At 38.7% G+C, this 24,570-nt stretch overlaps 2 protein-coding genes across 22 annotated transcripts in view; one reads left to right on the top strand and one right to left on the bottom strand.

Moving 5' to 3' along the window:
- The window catches only part of IRAK4 (interleukin 1 receptor associated kinase 4), a 30,666-nt gene extending 24,666 nt beyond the window's left edge, over positions 1-6,000 (bottom strand). The window contains exons 1-5 of one of the 16 annotated variants that reach the window (XM_063712122.1): positions 5,429-5,880; positions 4,528-4,785; positions 3,883-3,930; positions 2,709-2,811; positions 1,408-1,562 (exon numbers count right to left, since the gene is read on the bottom strand). The gene's annotated coding sequence lies outside the window, so the exon portion shown is untranslated. Of the gene's footprint in view, positions 1-1,407; positions 1,563-2,708; positions 2,812-3,882; positions 3,931-4,527; positions 5,385-5,428 lie in introns of those variants that run through there. The other 15 variants (XM_054527163.2, XM_054527158.2, XM_054527161.2 and 12 more) reach the window with 15 other exon arrangements.
- PUS7L (pseudouridine synthase 7 like) overlaps positions 5,835-24,570 on the top strand; it is a 43,288-nt gene continuing 24,552 nt past the window's right edge. Inside the window, exons 1-5 of one of the 6 annotated variants that reach the window (XM_024257418.3) lie at positions 5,835-6,132; positions 9,618-10,543; positions 16,283-16,442; positions 19,165-19,357; positions 22,831-22,929. In XM_024257418.3, coding sequence (XP_024113186.1) covers positions 6,113-6,132; positions 9,618-10,543; positions 16,283-16,442; positions 19,165-19,357; positions 22,831-22,929 — 1,398 coding nt within the window. In that variant the 5' untranslated portion in view covers positions 5,835-6,112. Of the gene's footprint in view, positions 6,162-6,518; positions 6,589-9,617; positions 10,544-16,282; positions 16,443-19,164; positions 19,358-22,830; positions 22,930-24,570 lie in introns of those variants that run through there. The other 5 variants (XM_054527157.2, XM_024257419.3, XM_054527156.2 and 2 more) reach the window with 5 other exon arrangements.

Raw genomic sequence — 24,570 nt, 5'->3', positions numbered from 1 at the left:
GTGTTTTGAGAAACAGTAGCTTTTCCAAGTGTTTCTAAACTAAAACTTTTCTGTTAAAGCTTTAGTCAAATGTTTAGCAGAAAAACACCTGGGAAAGCTTCACCACAGAGTCCTTCTCCATCACAACAATGCCCCTGCTCTTTTCTCTCATCAAACAAGGGCAATTCTGTGAGTTTCAACTGGAAATCATTAGGCATCCACCTTACAGTCCTGATTTGTCTCCTTCTGACTTCTTTTTGTTTCCTAATCTTGAAAAATCTTCATAGGGCACCCATTTTTCTTCAGTTAATAATGTAAAAAAGACTTTATGGACATGGTTAAATTCCCAGGACTCTCAGTTCTTTAGGGATGGCCCAAATGGCTGGTGTTATCCCTTACAAGTGTCTTGAACTTCATGGAGCTTATGTTCAGAAATAAAGTTTACAGTTTTGTTTTTGTTTTTGTTTTTGGAGTCTCGCTCTATCATCCAGGCTGTAGTGCAGTGGTGCAATTTTGGCTTACTGCAACCTCTGCCTCCCAGGTTTAAGCGATTCTCCTGCCTCAGCCTCCCAAGTAGCTGGGATTACAGGTGTGCACCACCACACCCAGCTAATTCTTGTATTTTTGGTAGAGATGGGGTTTCGCCATGTTGGCCAGGCTGGTCTTGAACTCCTGACCTCGGGTGATCTGCCCACCTCGGCCTCCCAAAGTGCTGGGATTACAGGTATAAGCCATAGCGCTGACCCAAAGTTTACATTTTTTATCTTTTAATTCAATTTTTCCACAAACTTTTTGAAATGCCCTTATACAAATTAAGAGCATATACACATATACGGTTGAAGCAACAATAAAATGAGGTTGCCTATTAGGAATGCTTAGAGTGGAAAGGAATGACGTGAAAGAAGAATTTTAAAAAATACTGCTTAGTCATGAAGGCAAGAAAAAAACCAGGACAGTAGCATACCAGAGACTTCTAGAAAAGGTGGCAGGTTGGTATAAAAGACTCAGAGAGGTCAAATAGACACTGATGGATATGTTAGACTCTGAAATCAGAAGGCCATTGGTGACTTGGGAACAGCTATAGTGAAAAAGTGAGTGAATGGCAAAAACAGATTTTCCAAGAAATCTGGTTATGAAGGGAAGGAGAAAGAGAGAGGAGTGTGAGGGGAGGTAAAACGGGGGTGGAGGGGTAGGGAAAGAGAGGGAGGAGGGCATGCAAGAGAGTAGCAGTTTTCAAATTTGGTCTCAGAACCTTTTACCCTCTTAAAAACAATTGTAGACCCCAAAGGGCTTTTGTTTATGTTGGTTATATCTACCAATATTTACCATAATAAATTGATGCAGAGAAACTTAAAAATTACTTATTAATTCATTTAAAATAATCATAAATATACATGTTAGCATATATATTTTAATAAAAATAATTACCTTTTCCTCAAAAACTGAAGAGCAACATTGTTTTAAAGTTTTGCTAATCTCTTCAATATTTAACTTAATAGAAGAGAGCTGAATTCTTGTATCTGCTTCTGCACTCAACCCACTGCAGCATGTTGTTTTGGTTGATGTATATGAAGAAAATCCAGCTTCACACAGACATATAGTTACAAAGAAAGGTGTATTTTAATAGCCTTTTCACAAAGTAGTAGATATTTCTCTTTGATACTACACTAAAATTTGACAAGAAATAACTTCCTAAAGGTAAGCTGCAATGTGGAATCTGAAGCTGTATAAATTAACTTGGAACATTAAAATCCATTGCACTCTGAATGAATCTTTTAACTATACAGGATTTTGACCTTACAAATCTCCTGAAAGAGCATTAGGGACTCCAACCAGACTTTTGAGAACTGTTGGTGTTAAGGGTTTAAGACTTAAGCTGTTTGGCAATACAAATGGGATAATGAATAGCATATAGGGTGAATAAATCAGCCTGGAATAGAGAGAAACCTCTTTTGAATCTAGAAAGAAGGAAGCAGAGGTTTAAATACAGATATATTTGAAGGGAGAAGAGTTCCCACATACTGTTATTTTTTCTGTGAAACAGGAAGTGAAGTCATCTAGGGCCAGGTAAAAGAATAGCCCACGTACCTTAAAGGCCACCTGGTAAATGCCTATTATTCCTTCAAGCCCAATTCAAAAGGCACTGTTAGCTTCCCCTGATTGTCATCTCTTTTGCTCCAAAATGTCACCTAGTCATTCTTCTGTTATAATAATAATTATGTTTTACTGTTTATGTGTCTGCTTTCTCTGTTAGATGGGTGCTCTCCTGGGCTAGGACCCAACCAAATTCACCTCAGCAACGACTCACAACATTTGTGTTGAATGAAAGGCTGATGATTTTTTAATTTTAATTAAGAAATCGTATCTAGGTTACCTATAGACTCTGCAGTTGCTCTCTTCAAGTTATTTTTCCTTACTAAGATTTCTCTCTACTGTAAGGTATATAACATGATTGACAAAGCTAGAAAAGATAGAACTGCTTAGTAGTCTTATAAATTAGAGCTAAATACAAGGAATTGAGGAAAAAACCCAGACTATCTAAAGGCCAGGGATAAATTTGGCAGCTCTCCTGCACCCAGACTTTCAGCAGAGGTGATAAGTGTAGGGATACTAGGAAAAAGAAGGCCTTCTGCAACTCTTCCACACATGTGCCCAGACGTTCAAAATCCCCAAAATTAAAACTTTACTTTAAATGTACATTCATATACCACTCCCAACCACATACTTACAAGAACATAAGCCAAAATATTAATGTGGTTATCCCTTGGTGACGATTTTTATGATAGTTTTGTTTTCATTTTGCTTTTCTGAATTTTCAATAATGAAAACAGACTGTGCAAAAAAAAAAAAGTGTCATCTCTTTCAAACTGTTCAAGATTTACTTTAGTACACTTAGGATTAACACAGGTGGAACAGGATATGTTGCTTACAAATAAATAAGTAAATACCTTCATGACTGTTTCCTCATACCACTAACTCTCATAGTAAAGAAAACCCATTCATATTTTCAAATAAGGCAACTCAGACAAGTATAAAAGGTGGAGTGGTGATTGAGAAATATACTAAAATCAGCACCTGCTTATGGAATCCAATGCCTTCCCAAAGTACTGTGCCCAAAACAGGAGGGCAAAAGATTCTTGTCAAATGTGTTAATAAAGTTTTAAGACTGCTTCATTAGCACTTTGATCAGAGGAAACGATTGTGCAGGGGTGGATGGAAGATGAACTTTGAGGTTGCACAGGCCTAAGTTCTAACCAAAGCCAACTGTGACCAGAGCTAGTAAATACATTTCTCTGGACCTTGCTTTTCTTTATCTGAAAAACAGAGATAGTAATACCTAACAATTGCTGTAGGAATTAAAATCAACACATGCAAAGGGCCAAATCTTGTCACATAATAGGTGGTCAAAAAAAAGGAGCAATTATTATTTTCTGGCAGAAATTATTCTTATGTCACATTATTTTTAAAGATATGTGCAGATTGTATTTAGGTTCAATTTCCAGAACAGTAGTGAGGATCTACTGAAAGCATACAAATAACAAGTCTGAGAAAATAGCTAAGCTTTTGAGATGGTGGCAGTCTTATTTGATCAACCATGGTAATTTTAATATATTTATATCCTTTCTAAAATACACTATTTACTTCCATATATTCTTAGCAAAATATGCTGTATAACCATTAATCTTTATTTTTAGATACTTTAACATCATCATTATGAACAAAAGCTGGTGAGGCCTTCCAGAGCTATTAAATTAGATAGGGCTGCCTATTACAAACTGGGATATGTGCTGGTGTACCATAAATTAAACTTAACATATCTTTCTTGAACATTGATCCAACACAGCAGTAATTGAAAATGCTTTGCATATATTTAAAAAACAAAATATAATACCATTGACTCACCAAATATTTACTGAGTGTCTACTTTGTGCTAGATACTGCTCCAGGCCCCTGGAGATGAAGCATTAGGAAAATTAGAGAAAAAAAGAACAAAAACCAAAACCTGAATTCATGGAGTTTATATTCTAATGGAGGAAGGCAGGCAATAAGCAAATAAATAAACTCTATAGTATGTTAGATGGTGCCAAGTGAAATGAAAGAACAAAACGAAACAGAGAAAAGGTTGCAATTATAAATAGGGTAGTCAGAGGAAGCCTCAATAAGAAGGTGCCATTTGATTAAAGGTCAAAAAGAAGGAGAAAGCCAGCCACTGGACTATCTGTGGGAAAAGTTTGCGGACAAAACGAAATGTCAATGCAAAGGTTGGAAGTGGGCCCACTGGGAAACAGCAAGGACATGGTGAGACTGCAGAGGAGGGAACAGGCAAGTAGCAGATGAGGTCAGACAGGTAAAGGGGCCAGGTCTCCAAGGGCCTTAGAGTTTTTGTATTGACTTTGTTTAACCTCTGGGTGAGATGTAGAGTCTGGAAGTTTTGAGAAAAGAGACATGCTCTATACTCATGTCTTAGAAGGATACTGGGGCTGCTGGGAATAAAGGATGTTGGAGTAAGGACAGAGAAGCAAGAAAGAAGCATTTAGGAGAGCCTACCAATAAGCCAGGTGGGAGGTGCTGCAGGCTGGGACCAGGGTCGTAGCAGAGCAAGTGCAGAAGTCCTAGGAGTCTGAGGTGGAGCCAATAGAAAACTATGGGCTGATGTGGAGAGTGAGAAGACAGCACCAAGGTTTTTGGCATAACCAAGTTTCCCGATATTTACTGAGATGGAGAAGGCTGAGGAAGGAGCAAGTTTGGCCTGGAATATCAGAAGCTCAGTTTGGAGAGGTAGAAGGCAAACTTCAAATGAACAATCTGCACGAAAACAGAACATATTTGAACTTCCCGGTAGCCCTCTTCAAGGACCACTCCAAGAAAGGGAAAAGGCAGAGTTTAATATCCTCTGCTTACAAGGGGCCTTGGGCAGTTACGTTTTTGAAGCACTAACAGCGCCGTTTGTTCCCATTCTAAATGCTCAAAGTGCTTTCTCGCTTTCTCAGGGTTTGCTTTTTTTTTTTTTCTTTTGAGACGGAGTCTCCCTCTGTTGCCCAGGCTGGAGTGTAGTGGCGCGATCTCGGCTCACTGCAACCTCCGCCTCCCGGGTTCAAGCGATTCTCCTGCCTCAGCCCCCGGAGTAGCTGGCATTACGGGCGCCCGCCACTATGCCAGCCAATTTTTGTATCTTAGTAGAGACGGGGTTTCACCATGTTGGCCAGGCTGGTCTCGAACTCCTGACCTCAAGTGATCCGCCCGCCTGGGCCTCCCAAAGTGCTGGGATTACAGGCATGAGCCACCGCACCTGGACAGGGTTTGCTTTTACCCCTTTGTCTCTCTCTGGCTTCCAAGCTGACAAGTACACTTTTTTCCCCCATCTGCGAATGTACTCATCTGATCCCATAAGCCTCCTCCACTTTCTAATTCCCTGGAAGCTTGGAGGCCGGAGAAACAAGCGAATTACAATCGTGTGGAGGCTCCGCGAGCTGTCCGCGCCACAGGCATCTGTCAGGTGCTGGCCTGACTTCCTGGTTCTGGGGACAAGAGACTTCATTTCGCAATCGGGTTCACGGAATCCAGGGCCTGGGAGCTGAGAAACTTGAGGTCCGACTGCGCCCCAGAACAGCTGGGTGACGTCCCTCCAAGCCTCAGACTCTTCCTCAGGGCCGACGAACTTCTTGATTCCCGGGGACCTACCCAAGTCTTTCTTCTGGAGTAAGCTCTGTCCAAGGAACCCACTTCCTCTCTAACTTTTCTCACGGATGATAAAGAGATTTCCGTTCCGCAACCTACGCCAGCAACCCTGGGGCAGAGGTGCCGAGGCCTGGAAGCGGACCTCGGACGACGTCTGACCGAGGCATGAAGGCGGGGAATGCCTTACCTGCCCGGACGCGGGCTGCTGAAGCCGGCGACAGAAGAACCAGCCGAACTGGGAAGCGCCGCGGAGGGGCGGGGCCTGTCGGGTTGGCCCCGCCCCACTTCCCTGATGGGCTTCATCTTGGCGCCTCCAGGCGGCTCCACAAAGTGAAAAACTCCACGTCTTGCGTAGGGCGCGTCTTTACGTGCGCGCCTGCCCCTTTAATTACGCCCCCGTCGGAGGCTGAAACACTTAAGGCTTCCGGGCATGCGCACAGCGTTGTGCAAATGAATGCCTTCCACTGAACCGAGGTAGACCGGGTCGAGCTTCTTGCGCGATGGTGGGCTTGTATGTGGGGGGGGGGTGACGAGGTTGGCATTGAGGATCCATACCCTTTGCCCCCAAAGAAAGGTGACGTGGGCTAGTGTCGCGCCTTTGGACAGGCAGAGTTAGGGGAGGGAGAAGAAACAGGGAGCGCTGCTGGCCTTGTCGCGGACACCTTTGGACGTGCTGGAGGGCAACGACGCCCTAGTTTTCTGCGAAGTTAAGTAGCTTCTGCAGGACTGGGTTCAGTATTTCTAATACCTTCTCAGGATCCCTCCTCAGCCAACGAATTCCTCAACCACGGGCCAAGCAAACTACTCCCCAACGCCCCCACTCCCCCCCCGCTCCCCCCCCCCGCCCCGTCATCAGCAGTCTCTGTTGAATGGGAGGGAATACTGCACCTTCAGGCTTAACGCCACGTGGACTCCTTCGCTGTCCTCCAGGTCGGTTCCACTCTTTTACCAGGATGCTGGAATTACATTCTCCCCAAGTTTCCCTACCTGTTTCACTTGCTTAGAATGTCTGTCTTCCTCCTTTTTTCTGGGAGAAAGAAAAGATCATTATTCTTTCGGGGCCAATCCCTACAGCTATGTTCTTGACCATGCTGTTTTGTTTTTGATCTTCTCTAACTGTTATTCCATCGGATACATCCTGCTCATTTCCATCAGAATCATCTTACAATTCCAAAAACTTTTTTTGGAATTGTGTCACTTTTCTACTCAAACACTAACAGTAGCCATCCATTGACCACCCAATAGATTCTAAGTCCTTGTCAGGGCATTCAACATCTTCCATAATCTGGTACTAACTCAGCTGCATTTTCCAGCACTGTACTCTCCCTGCATTCCCATCCCCACTGCTCTGTATCTGGACTGCTTGTTTTTCTATCACACATTGCATGTTTTGTTTGTACATTACTTGTGAGGTCTCTGCCTCATTTCTATCTCTTGAACTATGGAGGACTTAGATGGCCACTTCTTGCATCATGCCTCTCCTAATTATCTTCCACTTCATTCCTACAGCTCTTATTTTGTACTAGTTATTTATTTAACAGTAGTATTTATTGCAGACCTACCATGTGCTTGACACTGTTCAAAATGTGGGATCATCAGTAGTAAATAAGGCAGACGAGGTTACTCCTCACGTGGAACTAACATTCTCTTTGGAGGAGATAGACAATAAATAATAAAGAAAAACTTTACCTAGAACTGCTATGCAGAAAATTAAATAGGGTTTTGTGAAAGAGAATCACTTGCTGGGCACGGTGGCTCATGCCTGTAACCCCAGCACTTTGGGAGGCCGAGGTGGGTGGATCACGAGGTCAGGAGTTCAAGACCACCCTGGCCAATATGGTGAAACCCCGTCTCTACTAAAAAAATTCAAGAATTAGCCGGGCATGGTGGCGCGCCCCTGTGGTCCCAGCTACTTGGGAGGCTGAGGTAGGAGAATCGCTTGAACTAGGGAGGCGGAGGTTGCAGTGAGCCGAGATCATGCCACTGCACTCCAGCCTGGGCGACAGAGTGAGACTTCGTCTCAAAAAAAAAAAAAAAAAGAGAGAATCACTTGCAGGTTCCTGTAGATTATTGGTCGGGAAAAACTTCTCTGAGGACATGAATCCTAAAAGATGCAGCTATATGATTGGGGAGGGAACAATTTAAACAACAGGAACAGTTAGCACAAAAGTGTTGAAGGCCAGAGTAGCTGGAATATAGTGGGTAATGGGGTAAAGGTACAAATGAGTTTGGAGAATAAACAGGGTCCCTAATCTTACACATCCTTGGAAGCCAGGGTGAGTAATTTGGATTTTATTGCAAATGAGACTAGAGGGTTTTAAACTGGATTGTGATATGATTTAATTTACCTTTTAAGACACCATTCTGGCTGGTTTGTGGGCTAGTTGTAGAAGCAGGAGTTAGGGACCTTGACAACATCTAAAAGTTTTTGGCATGGAAGTATTAAAGTAGGTGTGATAAAGGACATTGGGAGTGATAAGAATCAGATGCTTAAGGTTAATGCAGTTTTTGGAGATGAGAAAGTCAAAGTTATGACCATGACAGTGGATGACCAAGATGAAGTAGAGGTGTGAGGTTGAGGTTGAGATTGAGGACTTGAGGGTCCAAGACATTGAATGGATGATCCATATAGATGATCATGAAAATCATTTTGGATAAGAAGGTAGTGAACCAGAGATCAGTGAATGAAGCAGAATTGTCTGGGGATCTGAGAGAGGATGACAGCAGATGGTAAAGCCCAATGTCAGGCTCTTCAAAAGAACTGGGGTTTTTGGAGGTAGTAGAGGAAGAAATGGCTTGCAAGGAATAGTGACAAACATAGACCAATATTTACAGCCTCCAGGTCCTAAGGTAGATGGGTGGGAAAGAAAAAATAGTCTTCACTTGAGATGACTAAAGAAGAAGCAGCCTGAAGAAATAGCCAGGTTTCAATTAGGGTAAGAAAGTGAGGGAACTGTACAGGGAATTAAGTACTTAAGGAAAGTAAATATATCTTATATATTCCTTAGGAAATTAGGATATGGAGAATTTGTAGTGATTTCTCTATGGCATGATGGAAAGGATTGAGAAGGTGTGATTTGCTAAATTAGTTCAGATTAGTAGAATACATTATAGGTATGAGATGATGGTCCAGATGGTGATAAATTACTTGGAGAATGTGGAGGAAACACAGAACTCAGTAGTGTGGGGCCCCTGGGCAATTTATCTTTCCTGCAGCTCCATATGGTATGGTAGCCATGGGTTTGTGTGAAAAGTGAGAGATCAGAGTAGCTATTCTCTTGCATAGTGTTCCCAGGAAGCTCTGTAAGGGTTTCTTCTGTCTGATGCCAATTATATCGTTAGAACTTTCCTCTAGGTCAACCTTGAAAGCTTCTATTTGTCCTAATGGGGGCATTAGAGAAGGCCCAGGACTGACTTAATCCTACCTTGAAATATAATCAAATTACAAATTTGTATTTAGAACTTCATTTACCCATCAGTTTTCCTATTGTCTTTTTGTCACCTCTCCTGTCAGTAACCACTAATAATATAAGAAGACTTAGCCACGTGTTCTCTGGAATTAGCTGGAAATTTTAGGCTCCAGGAATGGAATTTGGACAAATCTTTGTTTTATAGTCCTGTGTTCTCACCTCTTCTTGTGGGCCTACAAATGATATTTTTAAGATAAAATTGACTCATTTTAATCCTGGATAATAGGTACAAATCTGGAGTGAGTGAAGATACAAGTTAACAAATCTTTAGCTATACCAGAAATAGTTTGCCTATTAATTCAGCTTGGTATAGGAGAGTCAAAGTACACAGGAAGTACATATAGTTATAGATTAAGTTAATGATACCATTTAAGAAGACTCAGAATTAAAAGAGAGACAGAATTAACTAAATCCTGCAAACCTGTTCCTATTTGGTCATCCATAACTTCTCTTTCTGTTAACTAACTACCTCTTTGTTTTGTTTTCTAGGCACTATTATAGAAGAATGGAAGAAGATACAGATTATAGAATCAGGTTTAGTTCTTTGTGTTTCTTTAATGATCATGTTGGATTTCATGGCACTATAAAAAGCTCACCAAGTGACTTTATTGTTATTGAAATTGATGAACAGGGACAGTTAGTTAATAAGACCATTGATGAGCCTGTTTTCAAGATTAGTGAAATACAACCTGAGCCAAATAATTTTCCCAAAAAACCGAAACTAGATCTTCAAAATCTGTCCTTTGAAGATGGAAGAAACCAAGAAGTTAATACTTTGATTAAGTACACTGATGGTGACCAAAATCATCAGTCTGGTTCAGAAAAGGAAGATACTATTGTTGATGGAACTTCCAAATGTGAAGAAAAAGCTGATGTTTTAAGCTCCTTTTTGGATGAAAAAACTCATGAGTTACTGAATAATTTTGCCTGTGATATAAAAGAGAAGTGGCTTTCTAAAACAGAGCTAATTGGACTGCCTCCTGAATTCTCAATAGGCAGAATCCTTGACAAAAACCAGAGGGCTAGTTTACACAGTGCCATTAGGCAGAAATTTCCATTTTTAATAACTGTAGGAAAAAACAGTGAAATTGTTGTAAAACCAAATCTTGAGTATAAAGAACTTTGTCATTTGGTATCTGAAGAGGAAGCATTTGACTTTTTTAAATATTTGGATGCAAAGAAAGAAAATTCCAAATTTACCTTTAAACCTGATGCAAACAAAGACCACAGAAAAGCTGTCCACCATTTTGTCAACAAAAAGTTTGGAAACCTTGTGGAAACCAAATCTTTTCCTGAAATGAATTGCAGTGCTGGTAATCCGAATGTGGTGGTAACAGTAAGATTTCGGGAAAAAGCACACAAGCGTGGGAAAAGGCCTCTTTCTGAATGCCAAGAAGGGAAAGTTATATATACAGGTACTTTAGTAAATCATCATCCATTTTATTGGATAAGCTTAGTTAAATTTAAAATTGTGAAAATGAATTGAATAGACTTGGCTAGAGAGATTGGAAAGAATATATGATTTACCTTTAGGGAGAGGAATTGCTGATAAGCAATTTAAACAACTCTAGGAATTCTTATTTATTCTGTTACTTACTGGAAGATGATAAAACCTTTCAAATTACACTGAATTTAAAAATTAGCCTTACTGATAACCTGGGCATTTATATTAGCCTATTCACAAATATATAAAGTTGAAGCAGTTGGTTTGTGTTTAATAAGTTTTATTGAAGGTAAATCTTGATTTCATATTTTGGAAGTCATCTCAATTAAAATTAAGTTTTTAGAGATTAGAAGAATATATTTACTGTGCTTGGGAAAGTGAAGAGATACTTTGCAATCCAAAATAAATTATAGTTCCCTACCCAAGGTAGGGAACCTGAAAACTTGGTCCTGCTGGTCTTCTAGACAAGATGTTCTGAAACTTTAGCATGCATATAACCATGAAAAGGTCTTATTAAAACAGATTTCAGAGCCCCATTCTCAATTTCTGATTCTGGGGCTTTCACAGATTTCCAGGCAGTGTTTTTTCCTGGTCTGCTACGTTTTGAGAATCACTGTTTTAGGGTCTGTGTTTAATTCCCAGGGTGGCTGGAACTGATGAACTCTCACTGTAAAAGTCCAGCTGACTACGTTTAATTGGCCTCAATTCTACTTGAAGGATGAGAACTGTTTCAGATGATCATAATTTAATAAATGTATTTAGCAAGGTATTTTAAGATAAAACCAGGAACCTAAATTTGCACAGTGACACAGAAATAGAATGGTGCCATGTAGGGACTACAAGTGCAGATGAAAAGAGTTTGGACGTTGGAACTATGTGGGTTTGATTTGATATTATGACTTTTAGTTCACAAAAAGACTTATGAAATTTTTAACCTCTTTAAGATTTGATTTCACAAATGTAAAAATGGGAAGAATAATACCTTGGGCAAGTTACTTAATAATTCATAACTTTTGGTTGTACTTGAAAAATGGGGTAATAGGAAAGCCTGACTCACAATGATATTCTAAGGATTGAATGAAATAATGAAATTGTTTACTATGTAATAGTTACTTAATATTAGGCATATAGTAAGTATTAACAGATATATCCATTTTGAAGGAAAAACAATACTAGTTTTACTCGTAGAAAGAGGAATTGCTGGTGAGTGATTTAAGCAGCTCTAGGAATTCTTATTTATCTTATTCTACTTGAAATTCTAACAATATTAATTTGGGTTAATGAGTAAAAAAGTTATAGGACTTTATATGTTAGTTTAAATTCATTTTTCTAAAGTTGTAAATAGTTGGAGGCGTATGTTAAAAGAGGAATGATGGTTCAAAAAACTTTTTATTTTTAATTTTAAATTATGTTAAAATATATATAACATAAAATGTACCATCTTAACCATTTTTAAGTATCAGTGGCATTGAGGACATTCACATTGTTGTACATCCCTCACCACCATTCATCTCCAGAATTTTTTCACCATCCCAAACTAAAACTCCATATTTATTAAATAATTCTTCCTCCTCTCCCGCTCTGAAAAATGGGAACCACCATTTTTCATTCTATCTGTATGGATTAGACAACTCTAAGTATCTCATATAAGTGGAATCATACAGTATTTGTCCTTTTGTAATGGGCTTATTTCACTTAGTATGTTGTCGAGATTCATCCATGTTGTAGCATGTGTTAGAATTTCCTTCCCTTTTAAGGCTGAATAATACCCCATGGTAGGTGTATGCCACATTTTGTTTACCCATTCGTCTGCCAGTGGATGGGATATAATGGTCAGTAAAGCACACATGATATTTGCTTTGGAAGCATTCAGCCTTGGAACTTGGAAAGAATTTGAAGGAGAATGTGGATGTGAAGTGACTTCTGAGGCTAGGTCATAAAAGTATTAAACTTCTTGTCATGTTCTTGGATTGCTCACTCTTGGGAAAGCCAGCTGCTGTACTGTGAGGATACGCAAACAGCCCTTTGGACAGGAACTAGAGCTTCCTGCCAACAGCCAGTACCAGCCTTCCAGGAGCCCCTTTGGAAATGGATCCTCCAGTTTCTTTCAGGCTTTTAAATAACTGCCCATCAGAGTGAACAGGCAACCTACAGAATGGGAGAAAACTTTTGCAATCTACTCATCTGACAAAGGGCTAATATCCAGAATCTACGAAGAACTCAAACAAATTTACAAGAATAAAACAAACAACCCCATCAAAAAGTGGGCAAAGGATATGAACAGACACTTCTTCAAAAGAAGACATTTATGCAGCCAACAGACACATGAAAAAATGCTCATCATCACTGGCCATCAGAGAAATGCAAATCAAAACCACAATGAGATATCATCTCATACCAGTTAGAATGGCAATCATTAAAAAGTCAGGAAATAACAGGTGCTAGAGAGGATGTGGAGAAATAGGAACACTTTTACACTGTTGGTGGGACTGTAAACTAGTTCAACCATTGTGGAAGACAGTGTGGCGATTCCTCAGGGATCTAGAACTAGAAATACCATTTGACCCAGCCATCCCATTACTGGGTATATACCCAAAGGATTATAAATCATGCTGCTATAAAGACACATGCACACCTATGTTTATTGCAGCACTACTCACAATAGCAAAGACTTGGAACCAACCCAAATGTCCAACAATGATAGACTGGATTAAGAAAATGTGGCACATATACACCATGGAATACTATGCAGCCATAAAGAATGATGAGTTCATGTCCTTTGTAGGGACGTGGATGAAGCTGGAAACCATCATTCTCAGCAAACTATCACAAGGACAAAAAATCAAACACAGCATGTTCTTACTCATAGGTGGGAATTGAACAATGAGAACACTTGGACACCGGAAGGGGAACATCACACACTGGGGCCTGTTGTGGAGTGGGGGGAGGAGGGAGGGATAGCATTAGGAGATATACCTAATGTAAATGACAAGTTAATGGTTGCAGCACACCAGCATGGCACATGTATACATATGTAACAAACTGCATGTTGTGCACATGTACCCTAGAACTTAAAAGTATAATAAAAATATATATATAAAAAAGTAAAAAAAAAAATAAATAAATAACTGCAGCCCTAGCCACATCTAACTGCATGCAACCTCAGGAGAGCCTGAACTGGAACCACCAAACCGAAGAGTTCTTGAAGTCCTGATCCACAGAAACTACAGGAGATGAATGAATATTGTAAGCCACTAAGATTTGAAGTGACTTGTTACACAACAATAAATAATACATAGCATTTAACCATAGACATGCACAAATTACTGATCAGCAACAAACTCAAGGAACCATTTATGTAGATTTGTGGAACTTCTTCTCTACAAAGCTTTGTCTTATCAGGTACTCTCCCTGTGAATTCCAGCCCACTCAGCCTTCCTGAATTCCAATATCTACCCTCTTAACTCAGCAAAACTCCTGTGCTCTACCTGGATTCTGTCTGTGCTATGTTCCAGAATGTACTTCTAGGCAGAAAATTAAAGTATTTTAGGACTCCCCTCGTTTGTTTTTCTTTTCTTTTAGATTACAGTTTTGTGGTACCTATTCGCCAGTCTCTAAAAATGGCTGTTTCATATGTTTTGTTTAGTTTTCTATTTGTTCACAGTGGGAGGTCATCTGGTATCAGTTATTCCAACATGGCTCAAAGTGGAAGTCTCTAAAATGGAATTTTAAAATTCAGTATAATTGACTTTGTTTTTAAATATGTAATTGTTCCAAGTAATTAAGAAAATGTTATAAATCTTATACATTAAACTTATAAATTTAGTGACCCTTAAGATTTTGTAAATGTTCCCATATTGCTTACTAACTTAAATAAGATTCAATGTAAAAAGACAAATCAATTAAATATTTTAAATTGGAACTACAAGTTTCATTCTCTTAAACATTCAAGTGCATAAACTTTTATGTAGATACAGTTTAATATTAATACAATATCATGGATTTGATTCTCTTAAATATATTTCTATACTAAATTCTAAATCTTTATGGGTGAAAAAATGCTTATCCACCTAGGCTACTATCAGCAACAAACTGATATCTCAAACAAGTTGGGGATTTCTTTTAAATTGCTGAGCTTTTGAATGACATGTCCAAAATTGTCAGGGCAAATGGCTGCTGCTGTTGGACCTTCAAGAATGCATAGAAGTAAGACAAATAATAAATGGAAGGAACACATTTTATTTTTTAATTTTTATGTTAGTTTCAGGGGGTACATGTGCAGGTTTGTTACAAGGGTGTATTGTGTGATGCTGAGATTTGGGGTACGATGGAACCCATCACCCAGGTAGTGAGCATAGTACCCAATAGGTAGTTTTTCAGCCCTATGCCCTTCCTCTCTTCTACCTCGTATAGACCCCGGTGTCTATTGTTTCCATTTTTATGTCCATGTGTACCCAGTGTTTAGCTCCTACTTATAAGTGAGAACATGAGGTGTTTGGTTTTCTGTTCCTTTGTCAATTCACTTAGGATAACGGCCTCTAGCTGCATCCATGTTGCTGCAAAGGGCATGATTTTGTTCTTTTTAATGGCTGTGTAGTATTTCATGGTGTATATATACCACTTTTTTTTCTTTGAGACAGAGTCTCGCTCTTTCACCCAGGCTGGAGTGCAGTGGCACCATCGTGGCTTGCTACAGCCTGGACCTCCTAGGATCAAGAAGTCGTCCCACCTCAGCCTCCTAGGTAGCTGTGACCACAGGTGTTTGCTACCACACCTGGCTAACTTTTTAATTTTTTGTAGAGATGGGGTCTCCATATGTTGCCCAGCCTGGTCTTAGATTGTTTGCTCTTGAAATCCTTCTGCCTCAGCCTCCAGAGTGCTGAGATTACAGGCATGATCCACAGTACCCAGCTACATTTTCTTTATCAAATCCACTGTTGTTGGGCACGTAGGTTGATTCTATGTCTTTGGTATTCTGAATAGCGCTGCAATGAACATACAAGGGGAACACATGTTTTAGACAGAGGACTTAAATGTATGAAAGTACAAAACTGTTGAAGGCTCTAGTTAATCCAGGGATTACAAGAAGTTCTCTGTGGCAGGGTTATAGGATATGTGAAGGGAAGTGGTGCACTTGGAGACAGGAAAGGTGGATTTGGGCCAGATATGAATACCAAATTAAGGAATTTGGATTTTTTTGCCTGTAAGCCTTCAATGAGCCAACCAGCAGTTTAAAAATAACAGCTGAAATCTATCATGCTGATTTTGTATTTTCATTAAAAAGTACTCCTTACGGCTGGGCACGGTGGCTCATGCCTGTAATCCCAGCACTTTGGGAGGCCGAGGCGGGTGGATCATGAGGCCAAGAGATCAAGACCATCCTGGCCAACATGGTGAAACCCTATCCCTGCTAAAAATACAAAAATTAGCCAGGTGCAGTGGTGTGTGCCTGTAGTCCCAGGTACTCAGGAGGCTGAGGCAGGAGAATCACTGGAACCCGTGAGGCAGAGGTTGCAGTGAGCCTAGATTGCGCCACTGCACACAGCCTGGTGACAGAGTGAGACTCCATCTCAAAACAACAACAACAACAGCAACAAAAACTCCTTACATTAATAGTTTGATTCATTATACTAATCCGTTAGTCAGCTAAGAATGTAATTGATATATGGTAGCTGCTTTTTTTGTGATCTAAGATTTTTTTTTGTTTCAGCTTTTACCCTACGAAAGGAAAACCTGGAAATGTTTGAAGCAATTGGTTTTTTAGCTATCAAACTTGGTGTTATTCCTTCGGATTTTAGTTATGCAGGCCTCAAAGACAAGAAAGCCATCACCTATCAAGCAATGGTTGTTAGAAAAGTGACTCCAGAGAGGTAATAAGATATTACTTTATAAGACTGAACTTTGGCCGGGCGCGGTGGCTCACACCTGTAATCCCAGCACTTTGGTAGGCCGAGGCAGGTGGATCACGAAGTCAGGAGATCCAGACCATCCTGGCTAACACAGTGAAACCCCATCTCTACTAAAAATACAAAAACAAAATTAGCCGGGCGTGGTGGCAGACGCCTGTAATCCCAGCTACTCGAGAGGCTGAGGCGGGAGAATGGCGTGAACCCAGGCAGTGGAGCTTGCAGTGAGCAGAGATAGCGCCACTGCACTCCAGCCTGGGCGACAGAGTGAGACTCCGTCTCAAAAAAAAAAAAAAGAAAAAGACTGAACTTTACTTTCATACTTCATCCAATAAATACGTATAAGATCAAAAGCTCAGAATAATACTGGGAGCATATTAACCTCACTATCAATATTCACTGATTACATGCTTATTGAACAGCACATTCTATATTCATAATTATCTTCTAAATAGAGATATGTCTTAAGTTTACATTGAAAATATAAGAAATTTTAGGATAGAAACTTTGAGAAGTGGAAGATTTAAATTGTCTAAATTGTTTCTAAACATCCTGTACTGTATTCAAATATGCATTTATATTCAGAAAAGTGTCTCATAAATCATGTTTTCCTAATTAATTATATTATGCCTTTATTATCATGGATCCTTACGTTTAAAATAAATCCTTGTGAAATAGAATGTAAAGTACTCAAATTTAGCCTCCGTCAGCTTAATCAAATTTTACAAATATTTTTTGTTACTATAAAAGACATATATTTATTATAGAAAATAGAAAAAAGTTTTTTAAAAATGAAGTTACTGGTAAGCCTACTACTCAGAAATAACTGCAATAGGCTGGGCATAGTGGCTTACGCCTGTAATCCCAGTACTTTGAGAGACTGAGGCAGGTGGATCACTTGAGGTTAGGAGTTTGAGACCAGCCTGGCCAACATGGTGAAACCCCATCTCTACCAAAAATATAAAAAATTAGCTGGATGTGGTGGCGTGCGCCTGTAACCCCAGCTACTTGGGAGGCTGAGGCAGGAGAATTGCTTGAACAGGGAGGTGGGAGTTGCAGTGAGCAGGGATCATGCCACTGCACTCCAGCCTGGGCGACAGAGCGAGACTCTGTCTCAAAAAAATAAACAAAAATAAATAACTGCAATAACATTTTTCTCTATTTCTCTCTAGACCTTTTTCAGAGACTACATCACACGGAAACTTTTTTTTATTATTTATTATTTATTATTTTTTTGAGATGGATTTTTGCCCTTGTTGCCCAGGCTGGAGTGCGACGCACAATCTTGGCTCACTGCAATCTCTACCTCCCATGTTCAAGCGATTCTCCTTCCTCACTCTCCCGAGTAGCTGGGATTACAGGCACCCACCACCATGCCTGGCTAATTTTTGTGTTTTTAGTAGAGATGGGGTTTCACCATGTTGGCCAGTCTGGTCTCGAACTCCTGACTTCAGATGATCCACCCGCCTCAGCCTCCCAAAGTGCTGGGATTACAGGCATGAGCCACTGCACGCAGCCAACATTTATTATATATATGAAAATCATACTGCATATACAGTTTATATTTTACTTTATAAAATAAAATAATATTGTTAGATGAAAATTTATATCATGAAATAAATTATGTCTATCATATAGACTAATTTGTTTAACATTCCCTGTTTTTGAAAATTGAAATTCTTTCCAGCTTTTCACTGTAAATAATACCATGATTAATATTCTTATACTTAAATCTGTAACTTATAATTTCCTTAAGATAAACTTCAAAATGTGAATAATTGGGTCAAAATTCAGCCTAATTAATGTAATATCGATATATTAATTCTTAGTTAACACATGTTTAAGTATCCACTATGTGCAAGTAGACTTTTCTGAGTGCTTCTAAGCTCTTATATGGGGGACAAAAAAAAGTGTTTGATTTTGCTTTTGTGGTCAAGAAGTGCAGGATAGGGCAGAAAGAAGAACTTTAGATGTTAAAGTGTATTTAAAATGAAAGCTCCCATCTTAGGAAGAGAGATTACTTTAATTTAGCTTATGAGTCTGGAATTTTAATTACATTTCAAGTAACAGTAAGATTTTAGCAGATGCAAAAAACTAGAGATATATTTGCGGGCAGTAAACTCAATAGTCTGTCACGTATATAATTCCTATAAGGACTATGGAAAAAATGGGTATAAAGGAAATTTTATATCAGCCCTTATAGGGTCATACAAGTTACTCTAAAAATATTGAAAATATTAATTCTTTAGGTGCTGGGAAGAATTGAAAGTTTGAATAAGGAAGTGGTCAGGGCAGAATTTCAGGAAGATCCTCTGGTGCTAGTGATTTTTCTTGGTAATGTTGGGTAAAGAGACTGAGAAGGAAAGGAGCAGAGTTGGGGACAGGAAGATCAGGAGAACTGCTAGGAGGTTCTGTCACTCGAGCTAAGGAGAAGTCAGAAGGCCTACATAGGAAGAGTGATAACATTAGTAATATATGTTCAAGTTTTTAAAATAATTCTGTTAATGCAATCCTATAATAATGGGTATTAAGCACACATTTGGTGAAATAACTAACTTCAGAATATTCTTAAAAAATTGTATTAGTATTCTCATATAAGGGGTTGCTTGGCAACTGCCACTTAAAACCTTATTTTAAAGTAATTTTTAAATGTAAAATTTAACTGAGTTTATATGATGTATTACAGGTTGAAAAATATTGAAAAAGAAATTGAAAAGAAAAGAATGCATGTCTTTAATATTCGGTCTGTAGATGATTCCCTGAGACTTGGTCAGCTCAAAGGAAATCACTTTGATATTGTCATTAGAAATTTAAAAAAACAAATAAATGATTCTGCAAACCTGAGAGAGAGAATTATGGAAGCAATAGAAAATGTTAAGGTAAGAAAACTTAATTTTAAAAGAGCATCCAGGGAAATCTTCATAGTCTCTTTCTCTACATTGAGGCAAGAGGGGAAACTTCTTTTTCTTTTGTACCTTTTTATGGGATTTTAAAAAGTGATTAATTATTTTCTAAAGTGATAATTAGGGCCATTTGGCTTATATTTTATTTTCAGCTTAATACATTTTTGTATTTAAAACAAAATATGTAAACATGATTTTAAAAATGCAGGGTATGGTGTCCTCCAGAGAAGAAGGGACAATCTACATTCATAAGAGAGATTTTTTTTAAGTATCTGCTATGTAGAGTAGTGTTTAGTCAGGGGAATTTATTTTTTGGAAATTTTGATGTATACACATTATAAATCACACACACTGTATTAGTCCATTCTCACGCTGCTAGTAAGGACATACCTGAGACTGGTTAATTTATGAAGCAAAGAGGTTTAGTTGACTCACAGTTCAGCATGGCTGGGGAGGCCTCAGGAAACTTATAATCATGGTGGAAAGGGAAACAAACACATCCTTCTTCCCATGGTGGCAGGAAGGAGAAGTGCCAAGCAAAGGAGGAAAAGCCCCTTATAAAACCATCAAATATTGTGAGAACTCACTCGCTATCATGAGAATAGCATGGGAGTAACAACCTTTATGATTCAATCCCACTGGGTCTCTCCCATGACACTTGGGGATTATGGAAACTACAGTTCAAGATGAGATTTGGGTGGGGACACAGCCAAACCATACCATAAACTTTATGTTTTACAGTAAAAAATTACTTAGCATAAGTTTCTAAATGACATTTTCTAGACATTTAAATGTGCACATACAACTATAGCTTTCAAGACTAGACCATCTTAGATCATCTAGACATCAGCAAGCTTTATACTGTAAAGGGCCAGATAATAAATATTTTTGACCTTTTAGACATATGGTTCCTCTTGCAGCTAATCTACTGCCATTGTATGGAAGCAGCCACAGACAATATATAAGTGAATGAACATGGCCGTGTTCCAATAAAACTTTATTTACAAAAACAGGTCTTGGACCAGGTTTCATTTTTGGGCTATAGTAGTTTGCTAACCCCTGATCTAGATGAGTAATTCTCAACCTGAGGAGCTTTCAAAAAATTTCACCCATTGATATCTACTCCTGAACCAATTAAAAAGAACATTTGGGGATGCAGGTTAGGCATTAGTACTTATTTTTTAAAAACTTCTTAGATGACTCTACTTTAGAGCCAATACCGAGAAACACTGATTCAAGTTTCTGACCACAAAGACCTTTTTACACAATTTTATACCTCTCCAACAGGGAAACAAACAAAAACTGGTTATTAATCTGCCTTGTAGTTAGGAAAATATCTTCCAACTAAAGATCTTTTAAATCCAGCACTTCCATCTGTATATGGAAGTTATCTGATTATATACTCTTTATATGTTGTGTTAGTTCATTCTCATGCTGCTATGAAGAAATACCCGAGACTGGGCAATTTATGAAGAAAAGTGCTTCAATTGACTCACAGTTCCGTATAGGTGGGGAGGCCTCAGGAAACTTACAATCATGGCAGAAGGCACCTCTTCACAGGGTGACAGGAGAGAGAATGAATGCCAGCAGGGGAAATGCCACTTATAAAACCATCAGATCTCGTGAGAAGTCACTATCATGAGAACAGCATGGCGTAAAACCGACCCCATAATTCAATTACTTCCCACTGGGTCCTTCCCATGACATGTGGGGATTGTGGGGATCACAATTCAAGATGAAATTTGGTGAGGACACAGCCAAACCATATCATATGTTGTTTTACCTTTGTTTTCCTTGACCCACCTAAAATTGTACTTTTTTTCCTCAAAAGCTTTTACTAAAATGATATATCTTTAAAAAGGTAGAAGTTTCTTTGAACTCTGATAGCATTTATTCCCTGTCTTTCATTTGTTATTTATGAATATACAGCTGCCTATTACAAAATTCCCGTTAGAAACAATCTTAGTTTTAGCCAACTTCCATTAGTTCTCATGATGTGAGAAAGGAATTGAGAAAACCTGAAAATAAGGAGTCTTTGAAGTTTTGTTTCAAGGGGTTATATCTCTGTTATAAACCTTTTGTTATATCTAAGTACTTTGAAGGGTTAATTTAAAACTCTTCTGGTTACTCTAGGACATCATCTGATGTTATTTTTTCAAATTTGAAATAACTAAAAATATTTATGAGATTTAATTCAGGGAGTACTTATTCTATCTGCAATTAAATAATTTTTTTTTTTTTTTGAGACAGAGTCTCGCTCTGTCACCCAGGCTGGAGTGCAGTGGCATGATCTCGGCTCACTGCAAGCTCCCCTTCCCGGGTTCACTCCATTCTCCTGCCCCAGCCTCCTGAGTAGCTGGGACTACAGGCGCCCGCCACCATGCCCGGCTAATTTTTTGTATTTTTAGTAGAGACGGGGTTTCACCGCGTTAGCCAAGATGGTCTCCATCTCCTGACCTCGTGATCCGCCCACCTTGGCCTCCCAAAGTGCTGGGATTACAGGTGTGAGCCACCGCGCCTGGCCTGCAATTAATTTTTTAAATGACATGAGATAAAGTTGCAGTTGCTTTTGTACCATGCTGATAACAAATTGGCTCAGCATCTTTTATTAAAAAGTTCTTGAGTTGGTATTCAATAATAATTGTTGACTGAATAAATGCATACTCTCCTCATAAAGTAAGTGTGGGGGACTGTTGTCTTTCCAGAAACTGTCTGGGCCTGGTGTTTTCTTTGTGAGCACATGTTTAAAGACTGACCAATTTCTTTAATGGTTGCAGTAGTATGTTACAGTTTTCTATTTCTTCTGAGTAATGTGACGGTTTTAAAACGTGGCCTGAAGGGTTCACCTCCAGCAGGAAGTAAAGTCTGTATTCCTCCCCTGGAATGCAGAGTTCCAGGTGCTGGAATAGCTGGACCGGTAGAGTACTGCTGAAGTGGCTCCATTGTCTCAGGTCAGCCTTTAAGAAACTAAGATGAACTAAAGAACAAACGTTATGTAGAAAAGAGCCAGGATGTGTGGGGTTTGAAAGTAAGACTGTTCTTGACTCCCAACATCTCCAGACAGCCGAAGAATCTCAAAATAAGAAAGAGCATCAGAGTAGGGATCAGATCTTGGTATTAGGTGATCAACTCATTTTGGAAGCCCAGAACTTTTCTGACTTTAGCACTGAAAATCTCACATCCCAGGAAATCCCTCAGTAACATGAATAGAAAGCTGACATATTTTTAAAGTTTTCTTCATTGGTTTTATGTTCTAACTTCGAATTCTGTGTTTTCTTTCCTTTTCTTTATTGGCACAGCATTTCTCAGACCATTTGGTCCCTATGTGTCTACTGCTGATTACAGAGTTATTCTATTAAAATAATTATGAAGAGAAAAATTCAATTGTGTATTTTGACACATAATTGTATTTATATACTCTTAATTTGTTGATTATTTTGTATACATAGAAAAAAGGCTTTGTGAATTACTATGGACCACAGAGATTTGGGAAGGGAAGGAAAGTTCACACAGACCAAATTGGACTAGCTTTGCTGAAGAATGAAATGGTATGGATTTTGAAAAATGTAATCTTATCTGTTTCTGTCAATTATACTTACTACATAATCCAGCTCCTTGCTTTCTTAACTCTAGCATATAAATGCATGTAAACACACACATACCAAATATATTACATCACTGAACATTTAGTAAGCTGCTGCTCTGTCCTTGATATCACATTACAAGAAAGCCAACTGTGTGAGTGTCCTTGTGGTTAGTACATATTTGAGATTTGACACAGAAATGACCATCACTTTCCAATTTTAGTGAACTGAATAGAAGATTTAGAGGAAATTTTGACCCTACAATCCCAGAAATCAGATATCAGATCATATAAAAGATAGGAATCCACATAAGTCCAGAGACTAAAAGGGGAGCAGCAAATTTGAGAACAAAATCTGACTAATTCAAAATGAAGCTAAAAATGCATGTTACAACTAAGAAGCTGCATTTGCTGAAATATTAAAAGCATATGTGTGTATATCTAGTTTTAATTTATATTTTTATATATAATTACATATTTTTACACTAAAATGGAGTGCACATAATGGAGGAAAACTACAAAACTATAAAAATTATATATTTGAACAAATGCAAGATTATTCTTATGATAGTATGTTGTTCACTCACCTGTGTTCTAATATGATTTCTTGAGTGGAAGAGAAAGAAGCAGTAAAAGATTTTGTGAGAAGCTTAGTGCATTGAACATCATCTTACATATCAAATATGTAAAATGTTCAGAGCTGATGATTTAGACCACATCTGCAAATCTATAATTAGTTCTGGGTTTCACATTTCAAAGGAGATTTTAGCAACTGGAATATAACTGATATGATAAAGAGTCTAGAAATGTTTACCTCAGCAGTGGTTCTTCAGTCTAGAAAACTCTGAAAATTAACTTGTAAAATGTTTAAAATTTTGTCATACAGAAGAAGAACTTAATAGTTTGGGGCCTGTTGGATGCAGCAGATGTTCTACTTGAGTTCTGCCATTTGCCACATGTGCTACTATAGGTACTTAACTTTTCCAAGTTGCTTAACTTTTCCAAGCCTCAGTTTCCTTATCTGTAAAATGGAGATAGCATATATGTCACAAGATTTTTCTGAGAATCAAATGAAAGAACTTTTGTGAAGGCAGCTAGTACAGTGCCAGACAAGCATGCATAGATGGGATGGGCTAGATATTTAAGGGACTTATAGTCCAGCATAAGAAAGACTTTTTCTTAACAATTGTTCAAATAACTGGAATGTCCTGTTTCTCATAACATTTAAGCAAAAGCTCTACCCCTTTCAAACCTCATATTGCATGCTCTTGAATTTTTAAAAAATTTTGCTTTAGTAGTAATAATCAATTATTGCTGTGTAACAAATTACCCCAAAACGTAGTGGTTGAAGACAACAAGCATTTATTATCTCAATTTCTGAGAGTCAGGAATTTGGGAGCAGCTTAGCTGAGTGGCTGTGGATCAGGGTCTCTTGTGAGGCTGCAGTCACACAATTGGCCCGGGTGTGTAGTCTCTGAAGACTTGACCGGGATGGTGGATCTGCTTCTAAGCTCATGCTCATGGTTGTTGGCAGGAGACTTTATTTTCTTGCTTTAAGACTATTTGTGGCATGGCTTCTCCTAGAGTGATAAGTCAAAGGATGCAA

This window comes from Pongo abelii, chromosome 10 (genome assembly GCF_028885655.2).
Source record: "Pongo abelii isolate AG06213 chromosome 10, NHGRI_mPonAbe1-v2.0_pri, whole genome shotgun sequence".
In the NCBI taxonomy this organism is placed as follows: domain Eukaryota; kingdom Metazoa; phylum Chordata; class Mammalia; order Primates; family Hominidae; genus Pongo; species Pongo abelii.
Note: the sequence above shows the minus strand (reverse complement) of the source record. Positions and strands in the feature narration are given on the sequence as shown.